We start from the raw sequence: 21383 nt of genomic DNA, 5'->3' as shown, positions 1-21383 counted from the left end.
ACAATAATTTTTCAGTAGTTTGGACTTTTAATTACTGAATTATCCAAAAATGAAATGAAACAGTATATCTAGAATTAGGTTTATGGTTGGTTGTTTTGTAGATAACTAGCCAGACAAATCTAGCTCCACCTGTTTCTCGAATACATAAACTCAATGGCATATCAGCACGTTTAGGGCAAGACATACGATGTCATATGTATGAGAGTTGATCACATTTTTTGATAGCTAGTTTTTGTAAATTTTCACCATGACAAACGTCAAATTTGACATTAATTTTGGTGTCTATACAAAGCTGAACCATGAATATTCTACAATATCCCTGTGCCCCAAACAGTCCCAAAATACAGTGTAGGGGTAGGCTTTGATTACAGAGTTTTGATGTTAGCTTATATCACACTCAGTAATGGGTACAGCCAGATTTGTTGGACTAGTAGATGACAAGTTAGCATCAGATTTAAATTGACATTCTGATGTTATTACATTATTACAATAGATTACAGTGTCATTTGTCATATAAACATTATCATTAGTATGATCGGTATAGTGACAGTTGAACCCCATTATAATTAATATTTAAATTAATGGTAATAATTGACAACATATTCTGATATTTTATACTGAACAGATATGATGAAAAATAGTGACTAAATATCTGGGTATTGAGTTTTACAAGAGTAATGATTCAGTCATAAGTCATATATTGTTGGCCTATTCTGTATTTTTGAATTGTATTGTAACAGATGGATATCTTCCTCAACATGGTTAATTGATAGTCATTAAGGGTAATAAAAAAAGACTAACTACAATCATTTTGACATTTTCATAAAAGCTTTAGTGTTTAAACAGTTACCAATAGCAATATGGATCAATTTTAGCAATAAACATATTTGTGATTTGACCTTAGTGAAAATTATTTTGCAAAAATAACAGCAAAGATCTGTCCTCTAACTTGAGGTGTGATAATTTCAAAACAGATAACTGTTTGCTGATTTACACTTTTGATTTATTTTTTGAGTAATTTCATTGACCACTTATATAGTTGAAAAATGTATTTATAGTTATGGACAGTTCGAATATTGATCTGATGTGATTATAAAATTATAAATATATATCGCTCTTCTTGATCTGACTAGACTGATCTATCTTTTGATCTGATCTTGAACTAGGTAATGTATTTAATAGGGTTTGGCAATATTACGAAATATTGCTGTCCATAATTAATTCATAATTAGCTGAATTAGAAAAGAATAACCAGCAGAATTCCAATGAGTGATGGCTGAAGAAAGGTCAAAAAGTATTTTTTTTTGTTTATCCAGGCTGTACATACATGGACTCATATGATTGGTTAAAACTATTAATTATATGCAATGAGAACATAATGATATGATTAAGAATACATGATAATTCATTAGAAACACCTATTAATGGAATAGTTTGCTTAATTTAACACTAAATAAAAAGAAATCCATCTTTGATATCATGATATTCACTTGAATTTATATCCCTCAGGCTAGATTTGTCAGATTTTTTTGTGGAAATCTCTTTAGTTTTACAATACATACAAAGTATTACTTAATATGACTGAATTATATTGATGACATTTCAGAGAAACTGGAACTAAAAACATTCACTGTTGGAAACCAGACACCAAATGTTAAAAATGTTCGTGTGTATGAATTTTGTGAAGGGGTCCCCGGAGGTCAGAAACCCATTACATGGGTTAGCGTTAATAAACCACCAGCAGGAATAGATAGAATGTCTACCTATAAAGTCATAGTAGAATCTGATATCACCTTACATTGTGAAGATTTTAAAATGATATTCCATGCTAAAGTTGGTAACAAAAGGTTAGTAAACCATTATCAAGAAGACTTTCAATTACTCTTTAAACACATCCAATTATTTTTCTCTATATGAAAGAAAATGCTAAAATCTATGATTAAAAGACGAAAGATAAAATTTATTGAACTCTTTTAACTGGTCTGTTTTTTTTTTACAGAGTAAGTTTGGGCTTTGATATGTCAGTAGATGATTTAAATATATCTGGTACTATGCAAGCTATAGTACAATTTAGTATGGATATACCATTTCCACATATATCTAAAGCTACCATATCATTTGTTGAAAAGTAAGTACAGGTGTATTTTATGAACTTACTCCTGACTAATATAATACGAGAAATACTAAAGTTATAATTGGAAATGACATGCATAGAGCTACACAGTCGGATACCACCGGATAGAAAAGCTGGTCAATGCCAGCCACCACTAGTCTACACCAATGTCGGGCTGCCTGACTCAGGCAATGACATAAAAATAACAATGAAATATGCAAAATTTGCATGTATTAAAGTACAAGTATTAAAATCTCATCATCTTTTTGTTTTAGGCCAGACGTGACCTTCAACATCCACATGTTGCGAGCCATACAGTTAATGGAAGTACCATTATTAAAGAGTTGGATTCATACTAATGTTACTGAAGGGCTTACAAAGGGTAGGAAATCAAAGTTCTTTTCATAAATTTGATTATTGAGCAGTGTAAGAAATTCATAAACCTTAGCACCCTAATAAGTCTAGTATTGTTTGTTCATATGGCTGCATTTATGCAGCTGGTCTTCATTCGACCACATGGAGCAGAAAAGTAGGACGTAAAACTCCATTCATTTCATTTCATTTCCAATTATGTATCATTCTGTTTTATATTTGAAAAGAACAGATGAAAAAAACCTTATTAAATTTAATAAGTTGCTCATTTCATATAAAGGACAAGCTGTAGTAGTGTCAATGAGGACTTGGAATCTTACATGACATAATTTTGCTTGGTTGAACAAATGGTGGTTATTGGTTCTAATATCAGTACAGTGTGTAGGAAAGATCAATGCTTTTGCTAAGAATCTGCTGGTAGACCGAATCGTGATAACCTGAGTTGTTTTTCTTTTTTCAAATATTTTTATAAAGGGTAATTTTGTTCGAATTACAGCTATGGTGGACCCAGCCTCTGTAGACCTTCATTTCGCTAAGACTGGTCCAGTACAGATTAACAGATCAAGCCCAACAGTAGATCCAGCTCAAGGAGTGTTGACTGTTAAAATTAAAGGAAAACCACCATCTGATGCAAGTAAGTATCATATATTCCGGTATTTACAATGATAGCAGAATTGATCATCAGAATTATGAATGAAAAGAGCAATATGATACCTATTCACAGAAGCATGTGCCTTTGCATCAGATTTTTCCTACTTTCCTAGCAGACAACAATTATCTTGCAACAGACTTGAGATATTCCACTGCCACTTTAAGAAAAGCCGAATAAAGTTTTCAACTTGAAGCACCTGCCCATTGAATCCTTACTCATAAGCTTAGTAGTGGCCAATTTTTGGTCAAAAGAATGATTTTTACATGTTGTTCTTTAATTTTGCTTTGATAAAAATCTGTATTGTATATTATAGCTATAGAAGATATAAGATATTGTGTATTACGTATTGACAATAGAAAGAGAGAAACACGTGATGTACCTGCTGCTGAAGAATGGGAAGATATCTGTTCATTCTTTATCTATAATCTAGCTAAAGAAAAGGTAACACTAGTAATTCTAAATTCTTCATTTCATGTTACTTGGTTAAGTGATATATTATGTTTGTAACATTTCACTCAATTGATTGTCTTAAAGTGTCATGTAATTATCTCCAGAAAGAATTATTCTGAAAAAATTAGGGGAAATTCTTTATCTTTAAAATAGTTTTGTATCATTTCCATTGTATTGTATTAATATAGAGTGTCCACTAATAATTATAATAATTAAAATCTAATTATAATGAAATATTGATAATACAGATACAGATAAAACAGAAATGTAAAAGGTTATTGACAAGTACAGTTTTAGATCGCCATGATATCAACCTCTCCTCTCATCCATTTCAAGTGAGGAACATGTGAGTATTAAAACTTTATCATTAATCTATGGACCTTATTCTTGCAAAAATTAGAAATTTGACAGTGTCTTGATGTATGACATTCTGAGTTAAGTTCTAGTGAATGGAGGTCTGCAACTGGATTTTCATCTTTTTCATAAATCTTAGAGTATTTTATACGTAAATTGACATTTTTATGAAATATATCTAAAAACCAATTTGATAATAAGGGAAAGAAATATGCAACCTGATTATTGTTAATGTATAAATTCAGGTATTCATATGAATTCGAAAATTATTTCTTTTTTATAGTGCTGAAGATGTTTTTGAAAACAAAGATGGTTCCAAACTAACAATAAATATGGAATATTCGGCATTACCAAAATTAAATCTTGAAGATGTACCCAAAAATCCTGAAAACGTTGAAGAATGTAGGCATATCTTTATATCTTTTCATTTAAATTCATAATATTATTTAGTAAGGTGATCTAAAATCTTAACTAATGTTAGCCAGGAATCATCTGACCATGAGATAACTGACTGACCGTATATTTACATGTAAATAAGTTCTTAACTCATTAAAGTTTGACTAGAGTTTATCTCATACTTCTGCTAAACAGCTAGTTTTAGAAATGGGATTGTATTGGCTTATGAGCAAAGTAAATGAACTCCACAAAAATCCACAAGGAGAATATTCTTCAGTACAAGACCCTCATATCTAATATAAGATATAAATATGTATATGTTATAGTTGCTGGTGTATTGTATGTTAAACTTCATGGTGCTGCTAATGTTAAAGCTGCTGATAGAACTGGTGCTTCAGATCCTTACTGTGTTTTATTCTCTGATAGAAGAAGGGTAAGACAACTTAGCAAGTTACTGTAATTTGATTTGAGACTTTGCCAAAGTATACAAAAGTATAGTATTTTGTTTATAATTTAAGCGAACATTTTGGATAAAATACGATTAAAGCCCTTAAAGAAAATGTTAGGCCATGTAAAGACAACCTTATGTTGTCCTCATGCTGGGAACAGACGAGGGTACTTTATCACCTGACCATGTCAATTGATATTACCAGCAAATTTTTATGCCTAAGCACAAAGGGTCAAATGTAGCAAAATTTTTTAGAGCATACTCACTTGGTGGATTATATCTATTGATCATGTGATTGGTACTTTATGGCCAACTAACTGCTGATTAAAGGTTTATTAAAATAAATTTGTTAGCTTACTGATATTTTAGTTGAGAAACATACTTAGTTCATTTATCATCATAGACAATGCATTTAAAGCAAGTTATACATGTAATAGATCTAGATTGTGTACCTTAAGAGTGTGTCTTATTAGATATAAGTGTTGTTTCATATAATAGTATTCATATATCATGTGATATATCATCTTTTTTATTTTGCTAATAGAGGTCTAAAGACAGGGTAAGATAAAGTGTGTCACTGTCTAAACTATCTTCACTCTTTTAGTTCATATCAATTTTTATAAAGAACTTTTAATATTATGTATGTTTTATCAATCACAAACTCCAGTTTTGCTTTAATACAATCTAAATATTGAGAAAAAGACCATTCATTCAACTTAATGCGGGTGTTTTTGACTTAAAAAGTTAAACTTGAAGTAGTAATAAGATAAGATAAGATTTCCAATTAAAGGACGTATCAAAGGCACCAAAAATTAAATTTTTATTGGTTACCGTTTTATGCTGAATTATTTGCTTATTCATGACATCATTAGTAGAATATCACTATATGTGTTGTGTTGTGTTAGATTAGCACTATATGTTATATTTATTAAGGTACTTTTCTCTAAATACATACTTAAACAGCTAATAAAAATACAATATTATGTGCCAACTATATGTAAATAAATAACATAAAATAATCATGAAACTGTTGTTTTAATTGTACATGAACTAGTTGTTAGATAATTTAAACAGTGCTACCAGAAGGAAAATGAAATATATCAGCTGTTTAAGTAATGATAAGAGAAGTGTATTTTTTATTCTGATATGGAGAAGTTTCCCCGAGAATTACAACCGTATGATTTTGCCAGAAATTTATACAACTAACCACCTATATTATTTCAATTTAGGTATTCACTACACCGTATGTACCTCAAACCAGAAATCCAAGATGGGAAAGAGGTGTTGAATTCTTTGTGCGTGATTTTACCAAGGTAGATATGAATGTTTCTGAACTAGGCATAACTGTAAGATATAATTCTGCTTAAATGGCTAGAAAATTTGCCATAATGGCTTCTAGTCATAGAGATGCCTAGATAATGCCATTTGACTGGAAGCGAACAAAAACAAACAAACGCTTAGCAAATTATACTATACTACATTCTGTACTGACTTATTGTATTAAATACTGGTCATATATTTTCAGACTAATTTATCATTCTTTGTATTTGATTGGGATGGTACCAACACTATTGATGATGATTTCTTAGGTTCAGCTCATTTCTCATTATCTGAGGTAAATATTTCTTCTTGCTTTGTTTTTCCTTGTTATCATGTGATTTCCACATGCTGACTAACTTACCATCTTTAACCATGCTCAAATTTCACGTTGGTGGGTGAAAGAGCCAATGCATGACAAATTCTGCAATGCAATGTCAAACTCACATTATGTTCTTCATCATCAGAAAAAATTTCTTTCACAACTTAACTGACTGAGAACTTTTTTAATTTGATATAATTACAGCAAGAATGTTGTGTGATCAAGAAGAATTTAATACTGGGCTATAATGATCCTAATAAAGGTTATATAGAAGATATATCATGTGGTCAAATAACAGTATCAGTTATCTTTAGACCAGTACCATCAGTAGCTAAATCAGGTAGAAGTCCACCATTATTGCTTGTTACATGATCAGTTATATTGACTTGGAATTTCACTTATATCTTGACTATACTTATGACTTAGGTATATGCTCTCAAATGTGAAATAAGTTTTGGTAAGAGTTATCTTTAATTCCATTGGTTTGGAGATTTGAAATAGAATTTTCTACAGCATTTCGAGATTTGATATTTTTTGTTCTATTATTTTGTCAAAGTATTTTTATTTTTTTTTATTTTTCAGAGAAATTCCGATCCTTATTAGACAGTATCAGTCAAAATAATACTGATTATTTATATAGAGAAGATCTGATGTCACCAGCCACCTCAGTAAGTTTTATTTCTCTAATTATTTTCCATTCATCATTATTATTCTTTAAGGTCAGGGTAAGTGTTGATATAACTGTCTTCATAATAAATTCAATATGAATATCTGATCAAAATTGAAAATAAAGATTGAAAACTTTAGTGCTTGAACTTATTTTGAATAAAATGAATCTAGATCTCTTACAAAGGATGTGAAATCCAAAACCTAGTCTTATACCTAGAATTATGTTTGTTTTCATTGTGCACTAGAAATAATGTGGATGATATTATTTTATGAATATTTTTGCAATCAAGCTTAATAAAAATTTAAGCTGTAATTTGAGGTCATTTGACATGTAACTCTACTTAAAAATGATCAACACTTAGCCTCACTTTATTGAATTCCCATAAAAAGATGAGTTCAAATGATATTGCATGTTTTTTTGTCCTGTAAGGTAATGGCTAGTTATGTATTTATGTAAGCTCTATAAATCATCATGTTTCATGGGTAAATTTTAAGTTTAAATATTCGTGAAGTTTTTAATTCTTATTTGCTATAGTTAATAGTAGTGATGCTTAATTATGAATTTTTAAAGTGATAATATTTTTTTAATATTCAATATAAATTTTCCTATTATTTAGCTACAGGTAAATTAAAGATATTTCATTATTAATTAATTCTAGTCCATTAACATCTTAGTCATTCTCTTTACTTACATGTATATCATTCTTTTAACATAAATATTCTGTATATTTGGTATGTGAATTAAGCAATGTATATATTTATAGATGTAGTTAAATGAAATTAATAACGCTGAATATATAGGTGTATTATATAGTATTTTCCTGGCATTATTCTGAAATATTGCATGTTTCCCATTAGATGCTTGACACATAAAAATGCATATCAAAAGTGCAACATTTTTTAACTGTATATTAGTGTCATAAATTTGAGTAGGATGATATGCCAGAAATTCAATAAGATAAAAAAAAGTTTGATTTTCATCAAAAGCATAACATGAAACAAAGATGAATGAAAATTCCAAGGGAATTGTTTTGTATTGAAGCTCTGGAAGATCCTAAACCTAAAGGTTTCTTACAGAAAGATATATTAAGGATCAATATCTAAACAACACATTCATCATTTGATGTAAACAACATCATATTCATCATAATATGATGTATGGATACATGGTATATTGTGATAAGATTGTCTATTCATATTATGTAAGATTTGTGAAATACAAAAAGAAATGGATGCAAAACTCATTAAGTTATTTTGAATTCTTAATGAACCTTAAAGATTAACAATAATTCATATTTAAGGAGAAATGGACAATTGAAAAGTTTCAAGTGTTACTTGCTAATTTATCAGTATTCAGTTATTACATCAAACAAAAATATGTCATTTTCCATCAACATAACATCAGACTGTACAAATATTGAATGTAAACCTGAAATATGTAAATACAGTCAAAACATGCACTAAGTTTTGATTTATGATCTATTTTACACATTTCAAAATTTGAGTACCACTTCAGTGCACGAATACCACTCATCCTTAAAGCTTCTTCTTTTAATGACTGTCATATATATTATATCTTTATCCTACACATTTACATATTATCAGCACCTTTTATCTATCTAATGTGTAATCTATAACTTATATAGCATGTCTGTATAGCATGTCTTTATAGCATGTCTGTATCTAGGTCACATATTATCCCATGTTACTTTCATCGTCATTCATCTTTTTTTACAGGTATAAATTAGGATTTTAATTCAAATTTTAATTTGTTTAGCAGAAAAAAATGTTTTATTTAATAGTGTGGTGTTTATAGGGTTAATAATTTTTCTTGAAATTTATGTATTTTTTTTACTTTTTTTTTGCATCTTGTTTTTGTTTTTTGTTTATCAGAGTGCTGTTTATGGTAGACCTACACATTATAATGTAAATGAGGTACTAAATAATTTTGTTCCCTCTGCTGTTGTGATTTTCTTTCTTTCTTTTTATGGTGCATGTTAGATAGAAATAGTCTAGAATCTAAGGGTTAGGGTTTATTTTACATTTTTGGTAAACTGTTTTGGAATAGAAGTTTTTTGTTGATTTTGAGGGTTGTATCTAACTACATTACAAGACTTTGTATAAGATGGAAAACTAGTTGTTTCACTCAGGATACATATCTTGGGATACACACTATTTTATAAATGCTGAAAACTATAGTCAATTGAAGATATATTGACACATCTTATTACAGATATTGAGAGTAGAAATCCGATAACCATGTTTCATATGAAATTCAATAAAAATTGTCCAGGCCAATTTTTTTTGTCGTTGTTTTCAGGTTGTTGCACCTGATCACATACTGTAATGATTTAGCTGCATTGAAAAAATTAATAACGCCTTTGGCGAAAACATTTAGCAGAGCAAATATATGGACGAAAGCATTACTTTAACACAAGCGTCAACTTTATACATGTATATATACAATATCAGCTAAAGTCTTAAACAACAAAACTTTGTTAAAAACAATTAAATACATGTATACATGATGTATAATGTATGAAATGCAGAAATTTTACAAAAGTGCACATCAAGTACATTATCACATTTTGTTCAAAAAACAAATGTACACAAATGTATACAAAATGGTTAGATTATAATAACTAAGATATGCTGGTAAAGTGAGAAAGTCGCTCTAATGATTGTATTGAGCAACTATCGGGCTATATGGGCAATTTGTAGTTCTTAATGGAACTTAAAGTCCTGTGAAAATACAATACTAGAAAAATACATTAGATACAATAATAAATGTATTCCAATGTTTGCATATTTTGATTGTATAAGGTGTCATTTTAAAGCAACCATTTTTAATGCATTGTTCACTGCTAATTGTTGAGTGACTTTGTTTTTGTGTGAAGAATTGCTAGAAATGAAAGTGCTTTGAGAATATTTGAATGGTAATGTGCATTAAATGTTCAAGATACAACATTATGTTTATTTTGCATATACAAAACTTAGATTTCTTTTCTTATGATTTGTTAAGAATTAAAGGATAATCCTTATAGCTCCTAAAATTGTTGATGTCTCTGAACTATAGTACTGTAATATAGATATTAATTCTTGTTTCACAAATATCTGTATCAAAGCTATTATTCATTCTATTAAATCGTAATTTCCTTTAAATTCTCTTGTACACTTCCCTTCCTATAATTTCCATGTTTCATTGTATACCAAATGATTGATCTTTCATGTTATGTTTTCATCAAACTACTATTTTATGTTATATATTGTTGGATATTAAATCATTCATAATTTATACTGTATTATATGTATCATTATTTTCAAATAGTCTTCATGAATATTGAATGATGTTTGTCACTTTCATCAATAAGTAATTTTTATTCATTTAACATGATCATATGATTAAGTTTTTATCCATCAATATTAGTTCTATTTATAATATTATTGATATTATGATTTTTCTAGGGTCCAAATCGATTACCGAGTCATGCTAATTATATGGATACATATTTAGCAGGTAGGTTGTTTTCTATTTGTTTAAAGGTAATTTTCAAGTAAAAAAAGGTCATATCTCTTTTGAGTATTTCTATATTTTAGACTTGACTTAATTTGTTTTATTTGTAAAGGTTTAATTTCTTGGCTGATGTCTGTGCCAAGATGGATGAATTAATCTCTAATTCCAAAGCATACCATTGAAATAGTTGCAAATGCTAAAGGTGTAATATCTGAGGTAGGCTGTCTCAAACTGTTGTCCAATCAAAATTGACCCTGCTGTCTTGCTAGTGTAATTTCAGCCAATCTGAAGGAATCCATCGTTTTGACTTGCAAATGTAAACAAAACGAAAGCAGCGTGTCATTGAATGTTTTGATTAATATGAATGGTACAGAATTGAGTAAGATTTTCGGTAAAGAATTGAATCAGAGCGAAAATCAAACCTTTCTTTGGAATATTTACTTGAAATTAATGTGTTCTTATCTCTTCCAACCTTTTTAAATAGCACCAATCTCATTTCCATGCCCACAAAACGAACTGTGGGCTTAATTTAATACGTGTTATAAGACCATGTCAAAACCGTATTTGTAATACGATGATACTCTGTATATATCTATTATGAAATAAACTGTTGTGATATGATTGTCTGATTTTAGGGAAAACTATTGTTGAATTAACAATATTACAAGGGAAAGATCTGGTTGCTATGGATAGAAATGGTATGTATTGTGTTTACATTAAATATATTATTTGATTATACATATTTAGCTTAATTTTAGAGTAAAAGATGAGATTTCATATATTGTTTAGAAACTATCTACGTACATTGTTATTGTTTTGAATTTATTTGTTCTTTAGCTTTTGGTACAGAAGGTAAAGTTTATACTATAAGCATGGACGTTAAGTTTAATTCTTAGACCAACTTTTACTAATTGCAATTGTTTCCTAAGCCCATTTTTATGTAATTCAAAATTTAGAATTATTAAAACCTGAAACATGTTGTTACTCAGAGTCTCAGCTATGTTATAAATATGTATATCTCCAATACATGGATAGCTCTCAGGAAATGGTTGATAGTTATGTACAATCCCCTCTCTGAAACAGTACTGCGTCTGACTGAACTGGCAGACCTCTGACATCTTTTTTTGCCAGCACCGTGTGTGTGATAAGCATGTAGCTTGATATAATTAGTTTCAATCCTGATTAATGATTTCAACCAGATTTTAATTTGGAGGAGGTGCTTGGGTTGTATCATTTTTAACAAATATCACCTTCAAATTTACAAGCTATCATTTTCAATTTGCATGGACTTGATAGATAGTATTTGTTTTACAAAAAATACAATGTCATGCAAGTTTATAGTAAAAATATATTAATTTTCAATGAACACCAAATAAATTGTATTGTGATATCTGATTAATCAACTGGATGTATTGAATATTTGCTGATACAGTGACTAATATTGACAGAGATTTCAAATGAAATAGTCAAAAGCCATTAGAGGAATTCCTCCAGCTAACCCTCCATGAAGCATGCTGATATTCATGTGATAAAATTTGATTGGTCAAGATCTCAAATCTATGTGTGTCCAGAATAGTTATGTTTGAAAGCTAAAGTGATGACTTTGCTTTTCTGAGAAATAGAAAGTGAAATTTCGAGTTTGAGGTATTTTTCAAGGAATTAGGCGATTTTTCTTTTTTTACTTCTGAAGACTATTTTCATATATTTAAGACCCAAATCAACCCCCCAAACATGGTGAACCTGTACTTTTTAGAGCTGAACTGTAACTTTTGTATACTCTATTAGATATATACTTTAAGACGTTTTAATATATCTTTATATAGGTTACAGTGATCCATTCTGTGTTGTTTTGTTGGATAAAAACAAGGTGTTTACAACTGGTGTCAAGAAGAAGACATTATTTCCTAAATGGAATGAAACTGTAACAATAGAATTACCTTCAGATAAGAGTGAAATAGAAATTGTAAGTTGGATGTATGCTAATGCGATTCTTTATATGTTGTCTTTTCAAGAAGTAATATGTAAATATTGTTAACCAACCCCTTTTATATGATAAGATTATGTTATCAATATTTATTTACTTCACTGTAACAGTCCATGTAGCATAGTGGCTATGATTTTTGACTAAATTTCATGGAATATCTGTTTAAAAAGGCCCAGGTTTTTCCCTAGCTGAAAACGTGAAATTAAGATGGCTTAAGCTTTTTTGAAAATGTTGTATTATTTCACTGAAATAGCCATGTTGAATGATGTGAAATGCAGTTTTTGTGAAAATAAATAAATATATAATATATAAATTTTGTTAACAGGATGTTTATGATAAAGATATATTAGGAAAAGATTTTATGGGAAAATTATTTGTGGAGTTAGATAAACTGAAGGAACTTTCAATTAAGGTAAGTCTCTCAGAATAGCCCCTGATCCAGAGAAATTTCTACAAAAATTACACAAAAAAAATGAGTCCCCCCAGCTCCATACATATGCTTGGTACTTTCTAGTGTAATCATTATCATTCATAGGTCCTAAGAAAATGGTCATATACATTCGGTAGTTTAAAGTGTTTACATTAATAGTTATTATAAATATATTACAGGGAATATCAGAATGGTTTCCACTACAGAAAACTAAATCTGGTAAAATACAGTTAAGATGTTCTGTTATCTCCAAAGATATGGTTGTAAGTTATTGTCTTGTGTCTTCATTTCTAGTGTCTTTATAATTATTAAAAAGAAACATTTCAAAACACAAACAGGAAAGGCTAGCAGTTTCCTTGGTCTTGGAATAGATATTTGGTTTCCCTTTACAACAAACAGCCTTGGTCGGCCATTTTTGTCAACGACTAGAGCCTTGTCAAGAGTTTCATTGACTGCTGCGAGCACACAAGGAGACAAAAAAACTTCAGTCAGTCAGTTTTCACCATGTTGATAATCACATGCGAATCATACAATTAAAAGGAAAATGATTCTAATTTGATGATGGTGCTCTGTCTTGCAGACGGTAAAACAATCGTCGACATATATCAAACTTGTTTGATATTATAAATCCTGTCGCAAATGTGATAATCTTGTTGTGAAAGCGTGGGCACATATGAGATTTTATGCAAGGTTCATGTCAGCGACAAAAAACGGCAACCACGATCGTATAACATGTGTCTGCACCCCTAGGCTTTTCTACAAATAAAACAAAATTCTTCTGTTTATGCTTTTAACGACTGTTTAGTGTTGAAAATATCCTTGCATGCTACAAAATAATCTTTTTAGATTCACTGGTCTACTAGTTTATACTTATTTTCTTTTAATACACCTATTTTATTGCAATTTTTAACACTTTTCGGTATTGATAGATTTAAAAGATAAGATTTTTGTATTGTATTTAACATTGTTAAATGCATGTTTCAAATAAACACAAGATTGAAACTGATTCTGTGAACATTAGTTTTCTAGCACTGTAGTATAGTCTAGGGAAGATATTTGTGCAAGCATGTGCATAAATCAACTTGTATCTGGTTGAATAGATCGAAATATATCAAATTTATAATGGTCTTCTTTTTACTCTTATTGAAATTAGACCAAACTTGCGTGCTGTTTTTTATTTAGCTTTTATTTTTGATATAACTACTTCAGTTAAGGTCTAATGACAGCCCTCTTGTTCAAAAGGTCAAAAGGTTAATTTGACAATGGCTGTCATGAGACCCTAATTGTTGTTAGACCCTAACTGAAGTGGTTATATTGCAAACAAAAGCTAATGAAAAAACGAAACAAAAGTTTGGTTTAATTTTTGATTAGAGTGATCTTTATTTGAATCAGTTTTCTGTTTTCTGTTATTTTGTTTAAGTGATGCACCTCCATTCTGTAGGAACTGTTTTATATTCTATCTAGATATAGATGAATGTTGTATTTTTTTAGATATTTTATATGTTTGTGCACTTTTTGTTTTTTTTCTGTGTAGAATTCAGATATATCATTTGAGCAATCAACTTATAATGAGGTTTTTGATTCTTCTTTAGAACAAACACCTCAACCCAAGGTAATTTAAAGTGTATTTACTTTACTAATAATTTGCATGAATGTTGATGAAAAAGTCCATGAATGTGGATGTATGTATACCATAACATGTCTTAAAAATCTTTGCTGTTGAATAATTAGAATTTTGAAACTTTATTGGAAGATGGGAATTAGTTATTGGCTTTAAGATGAGAATTAGTCTGTCAGCTTCAAGATGGGAATTGGTCCATTGGTTTCAAGATGGGAATTAGTCCATTGCATTAAAGATGGGAATTAGTTATTGGGTTAAAGATGGGAATTAGTTATTGGCTTAAAGATGGGAATTAGTTATTGGCTTTAAGATGGGAATTAGTTATTGGCTTTAAAATTGTCTTTAGAATTTGGGAAAATAATAGTTGACTCCATTGGCTTTAAGATAACATATGGTGAAACTTATTTGTTATTATTATTTCTAGTCAACTATACCCACTATAAATGCTGTTAGTCCAGATGATGGTAAAGTTTATGATAATAATAATAAATATATGGATCGTAACCAATCAGCAACATTTGAAGTTAGTCCTAATATACAACTTCAACGTTCCTCATCTGATTTAAACATTAATAATAATTCGGTACCAAGAAGTCGGACAGCTAAAAGTTTTAATGAGAATGATACTATGAGTATAGGAAGACGTTTAGGTGGTGTTAATACAAGACATGGTGGATCGTAAGTATTGATATATGATATACTCAAAATTTAACAGATTTAACGGTATAATCATTATATTACATTTAAATCCACTGACAGATTTTGCTTTTTATGATGTTACAGCTTACTTACCAACAAACTGCAACCAGACAATCTTAAGATATAATTACTCAGTGTATCTCCAGAGCCATTTGAAGTGTATATAATTTAAAATAATTCAAAGGATTTTTTCAAATGGTATGGTACATGTAAGCTTAAAGTCAATCAAAGATATTTTAGCCAACCCATTATAACTTAAACACGTGGTCGATATTTAGGTACTTTAAGTATTAATCAAGACAACTTAAGTTTAGGTTATTTAGTTACTCTTACTATTTATTCTACCGAAAAATATCTTTTCTTATTTTGTTTCTTCATTGTTTTCTGCATGCCTGATATATTTTTTCAGAGTGAATTCTGTTGCTTTGGGATCAAGGGGAGATAATATATCTACAGGTAAATAATCTGACTCTTACCATATTATCACTAATAAAATACTGTAGATAACACTGTAACTATCTCTGATGTTGTATCCTTTCACAAGTTCACATAGTTCTTTTCACAGTCATTTCCACAATTTTAAGCAAGGCAACTCAGACAGAGTAGAAGTTTTAAATATTTATTTTGCACTATGTAAGTGAATGTGCCTACACATATATAAACCTGAAAATATGAATTCCAGTAATTTATTAGCGAATATGCCAACAGTGAAAGGGATTGTAAAGAGGTTTTCTTAATTTTTTACTTGCGCTTGGACACTGATTTGATCAAATTGCACCTTTCCAATTTTCAGTCAGATGTCTGTGGTTACTGTAATTCCAGTAAAACTAAGTATTTGATGATGTCACTCATTGCCAAGGGACTTGAAGGATACAAGCATATTTGGTGATTAGTTATCAAACACTTAATTTTTTGTGGAATTACAGGAACCACAGACGTCTGACTGAAAATTGAAATGGTTCAAATTGATCCTATCAGTGTCCCTGATACACTTAAAACATTTATAAAACCTCTCTCTCTACCATCCCTCTAATGACATATATATATATATATATATATAAATATTAGAAAAAATGAAGATTCCAATAGAAAGTTTGAGTTGGTTTGATATGTCCTAGCCCACATTTTTGGTTGCATTGCTTGTTATGCAGAAGTTATATTTATTTGCATTTGCTTTGTTTAGAATTCTCCAGGTCTAATAATGGTAAGCTTTTAGAGTCCTTGTAGTCTGTTTATTATTTGCACATTTTGTAATGTCTGTCTTATTGCTCATGTTGACCAGTTACTAATAATCCTGACTATTTACTGTCTTAGACAACAATTTTATGAGCTCCTAGGAATATACCTTTTTTTGCGTCTTAACTTCCTAGTGTTAAAGATAAGAAGTTTAATTGGTTAAAGCAGAGGTCATCAGGTTAGATCAAAAGGTTGTTAGGATAAATGTTTAAGAGCTTAATGTAGTGGCGACATTAAAAATTAAAGCTGATAAAAATTGGGATGGAAATTTGGTCTAATTTTAATGAGACTGATTTTAAATCTGGAAAAAAGATGTGATGTATTTTTTTTTGCTTTCATTTAGCATATTTATTTTGGTTTAACAAGTAGCTGGTCAACATTCTGTGTTCTTGGCCTAACTTGTCACTGCTTCATACATCATACCTATTCACTGAATACATATATATACTATTTGTGAAATGTAGAATTAGAACATTGTTTTGTAATTTTTTGTCTTATTTTTTTTTTTTTTTTTGAGATTTCTGTGTAGCTTAACTATCAATTATCTGTACTTTTAGTTTAATATATTTGATCCTTGCTAGGAAAAAATAAATGCTGAATAAAACATAACATTTTATAAGTAACAAACATGTTTTTTGTGACACTGTATGAAATTAATTATAACAGTGAAATTTATATGGTACTTTTGTATAGATGAAGTCATTTGTACGTGTAGTTCTAATGTTTTAGTAGAAAATTAAACTATAATAAGTCTTAAGGTTTTTGTTATTTACTTGTGAAAATATCAATTGATCTATAGCTAATGTTGTCAAGTCCTAAAATCTTATACTGAAATTTCAACTTGTCTATGTCAATGGATTTTCTTATTAGAATGATTCATTAAAATTTCAATTTTTAAATCTAATCTCTTTTTATATAATTAATCTTATTGAAAAAAATAAATTCTACTATTAAGTACATATGAAAATTGATCATCCTTAACAATAGTTGCTTAGTTGTTCACACTTGAATGTATAATTTTGCTGGGTGTTTTCCGCATTGCAAGGTGTTATTCTTGTAGGATTTGTACTTCATTAGGATTTTTGTGATTGTTAACAACACCTTCTCTATCGAGAGTTCTCTTTAACTGTATTTATGTAACAAATATGTGTAATAGTGAAAAATGTGTACAAGAAAATATATGTTTTTTAATTGTAGGTAGTTCTATAGCTGGTGATAAAGTATATAGTGTTAAAGGTGAAGTTATATCAGCTAAAGGGTTAAATGAAAATAATAATTATGGTGATATATACTGTAAAGTTAGAGTTGAACAGTAAGTTTCTTATCTTCAACTTGACAATCTTTGTCATGTCTGTTAATAGTAGACCTATAGTTAACTTGATACATGACATTGATATTGAAAATATAGACAACAAACAGTCTACTTCAAAAGTTCTACAACAAATCACTATATTAAATAGTCAGCCCGTATTATCTTATCAAGTCTGTACAATTTTCATGGATGTTAATGTAAAGCTAACATGATTACATGAAATAACTATTTACGATTTATTCTTTATTTCAGGCCAGGAAGTAGAATCTCTTTGTTTTCAAATACACGAGTCATAGCAAAATCACCTTTGATTAAATCTACTAATCCTACATTCTATCTACCATTTGAGGTAAGTAACAGGATTTATGGCTCAGTAGATTAAAGATAAGTTAGTTAAAGGGACATGTTAATGCTCCATTTGAAATCTTGAATATATGTATATAGTCTCAGGAACTACTGGAAATGTACGAAAATTTCAACGAGGAATTTCTTTTCCTGTTTCTATAGATGTCTTTTGTATATATGGCAGTGTTTCAAGAAGAGACCACGCATTTTTTAACATTTGACATCTCTTGATCATGTTGTTTCACAGGTGCATCCATCTTGGAATGAATTACCTTCATCTCTGTGAGAAGTTTAAGGGGTAGTTGATGAGGGTGCATTGGTTTATACTTGGTTATAACGCTGTCAGTTTGACACGTGTGGTGCCGCATTGAATCACTTCAGAGTGTAGTGTGATGCTACCAAATTGAATGTGCCATAAAGAAAGCGAATTCCGGAATCGGTTTGATAACGCTTCCAGTGCAGCATTTGATGCTTTACTATTGATTTGTCACGTGTAACATAGCAATGTGAATCAACTCTGTAGCCTTATAATACTCATATCTATATAATATTGACTCTTGACATATGCGTTTAATGTAACATGACTATTTGTTATTCACAATTTGGACAAAAATTAGAAAATATGGCCATCATAACAGTGATATGATTCAGACTGTAAGCAGAATTTTCAAAAAAGACTATCTCATTTGTTTAAGGAAAATCTGTCAACTCTTTCAGTGAAAATGCAGCAACAGTCTCTCAAATTTTGTTACTATATTATTTTTAGATTGATAGAGGTCATGGTATATCAGCTGATAGTTTATTGATATTTGATATCAAGAGATCCAGTAAAGATCATTTGGCTACTAAAGGCTATACATTACGTTATCTTTTAGCAGGTAATTTAGCTTTATTAAATTAATTGGTGCTAAAGTAATAATTCTTGAAACTTGAAACAAAATGTGGCAAAGTAAATTTAGTGTACAATGTTGCTTAAATAAAATATAAGATTTCTGTTTGAAGTCTTGACTAGTGCTTAAATAATGGGATGATATCAGAATGAATTCAATTTTTATTGCTATTTTTTTTAGAAACTGATGATGAATGGAAGACTAGATTAACCATACCACTTCAGAATAATATAGAGATAGATATATCACTAGAACACGGTAAACCTACACACCATCGTCGACGTTTAATCAGTAACCTATCATTTCGTAAAGATAAACATCTGTAAATATCTCCTGTCAGTATTATTCTAGATTGTCTATGACTTTCATGGGTTGTATGAATATTTTAGCTGGCTGAATCACCATCATAGGCCTTGGGAAATCTTGACAGGCAATTACACCCAAAGGAAATGCCTTCGATGGATAACAACAGTGTTTTGATATACATAGGATATCTTCATGGTTTTCAGCTATGTATATCAGAATAATGTTTCAAGATTTTTTTAGAAGCCTTAATATATTCATCTATACATAATATACTTTATGATATTATGTTCAGACTATTAATGTGGCCTTTAATCTGTTCATAGATTCAACTGACAATCCTCAATACATTTACATCGAGTTTTTCTTTCTAGTTACTGTTTATGCACAAAAATGACATCATGTTTAGACAGTTTTTTTTTCTCATGGACTTTTCATTTTCCTTTTTTTCATTGACAATTTTTTTTATCTCTAAGACTTGTTATTTAGAATTTATAGATATCTTTCATTATATTCTTTATCAATGTCCATGACTCACCCTCCATTTTATCATTAAGATTATCAATACTCATGTTTCAACTTGTGAGATAATCTTTCAATTTGGATGTGGTTTTGTGTTTTTCTTCAAATATTGTTAAATTTAAATCTATTTTGATAAATCATCAATAATAGTGCTAAAATTAATTTATTTCTGTTATGTCATAATAAATAAATTAGTATATATTTTATCTATTGTATATTCTATTGTATATAAGTAGTGTTTATTTAGATTTATTAGTGTTCTGATATATTTACATGTCATTTGTGTTTCATCTTTGATAGGGACCAATTATATAAAATACACTCCTGATAATGCTTGCAAATAGTCTATATAGCAGATTATAGATTCAAGATCTTCATTATAAAATTAAAAATTTGTGTAATTTCAAAAAGAAATGTGTCTTGGATGAAATCACCATCTCGAGATCAAAAAAGCTAACATACTCCATACAATTATATTATATGAGCTAACCTAATGTTTACACAAGTTTTGAATAAACTCCAACATCAGAACGACTGGGTTATTTAAATGTCTAATATTAGAGTTAATTTAAATGCCTGATATAATATTAGAGTTAAAATTAAGAAAACTACTAAAATGAAAATTTTTTGAGTAAATCTTCAATGTATTGGTTGGCCTGTTTTGTATGTGTTAATTAAAAGATATTGTGAGTACTAATTCTAGAAGTAGAATAACCAATAAATCCCCTCATTCTAATCTTAAAGTTTGATTGTTTAAGGTTATATATTTTTTTCAAGGGGAAAGGAAAGGTTGTATTAATCTGATTTCGATTTTAACATGACTGTGTATGTATTTGTGACGTCTTTGATGGTATAACTTTGAAGGAGTAAAGTTTAGCATCCCTGTGATCAAGTTACCAATTTGGTAGTTAAAAATTCACAGCTCTCAAAATATACCTGTCAATTACGTTAGGATATATATTAAAATTGTAACAGATTTAATTGACTTTGAGTCTGCTACTTTATTATATAGTTTGTAGATGTGAATATCATGGCATTAACATGAAGGTGGTGCTCGATTTGTTAATTCTGAACATGTTCTGCATTTGTTTCACCTGCAATGTCACAAGATATAAGATCAAACATGTGATATGTCACATTCAAAATTTAACTTGATTTATTCTTTTTCCACCATTTTGAATTCTGTCAAGTGCTCTAACATAACCACAGTATGACCACACTGTAAACTTACATGATCGACATTAGGTGAAACTTCTTGTTACCAAATTATTCAAGTAGAATTGAAAGTGGATTTCAAATTTTTACGATTTACTATGATGAGACATAGTATCATAAATAAGTATTCATCTGTATATGGCATTTTTGGAAAAGACACTTGAGTTTGATTATATAATTTTATACTGCTTTCAAGACATTTAGACATTTCATTTTTCG

At 29.4% G+C, this 21383-nt stretch overlaps 1 protein-coding gene across 1 annotated transcript; it reads left to right on the top strand.

Annotated features, from left to right (window-relative positions):
* Nucleotides 1-299: 299 nt before the first annotated feature.
* Nucleotides 300-19450, top strand: LOTGIDRAFT_238227 (hypothetical protein; the record flags this gene model as incomplete). The annotated part of the gene is made up of 27 exons (XM_009049446.1): nt 300-354; nt 1607-1847; nt 2000-2128; nt 2389-2495; nt 2982-3119; nt 3451-3578; nt 3836-3933; nt 4225-4343; nt 4664-4770; nt 6015-6098; nt 6311-6400; nt 6629-6764; nt 7007-7092; nt 8987-9028; nt 10559-10610; nt 11243-11305; nt 12431-12570; nt 12917-13003; nt 13201-13284; nt 14556-14633; nt 15067-15320; nt 15751-15797; nt 16525-16545; nt 17775-17889; nt 18142-18238; nt 19001-19112; nt 19305-19450. 27 exons carry the CDS (start codon nt 300-302, stop codon nt 19448-19450), a joined length of 2856 nt encoding a protein of 951 aa, XP_009047694.1.
* Between the last annotated feature and the right edge of the window lie 1933 nt (nt 19451-21383).

This window comes from Lottia gigantea (assembly GCF_000327385.1).
Source record: "Lottia gigantea unplaced genomic scaffold LOTGIsca_136, whole genome shotgun sequence".
Classification (NCBI taxonomy): domain Eukaryota; kingdom Metazoa; phylum Mollusca; class Gastropoda; family Lottiidae; genus Lottia; species Lottia gigantea.
The sequence above is the reverse complement of the archived record's forward strand: the minus strand, read 5'-3'. Positions and strand labels throughout refer to the sequence as shown.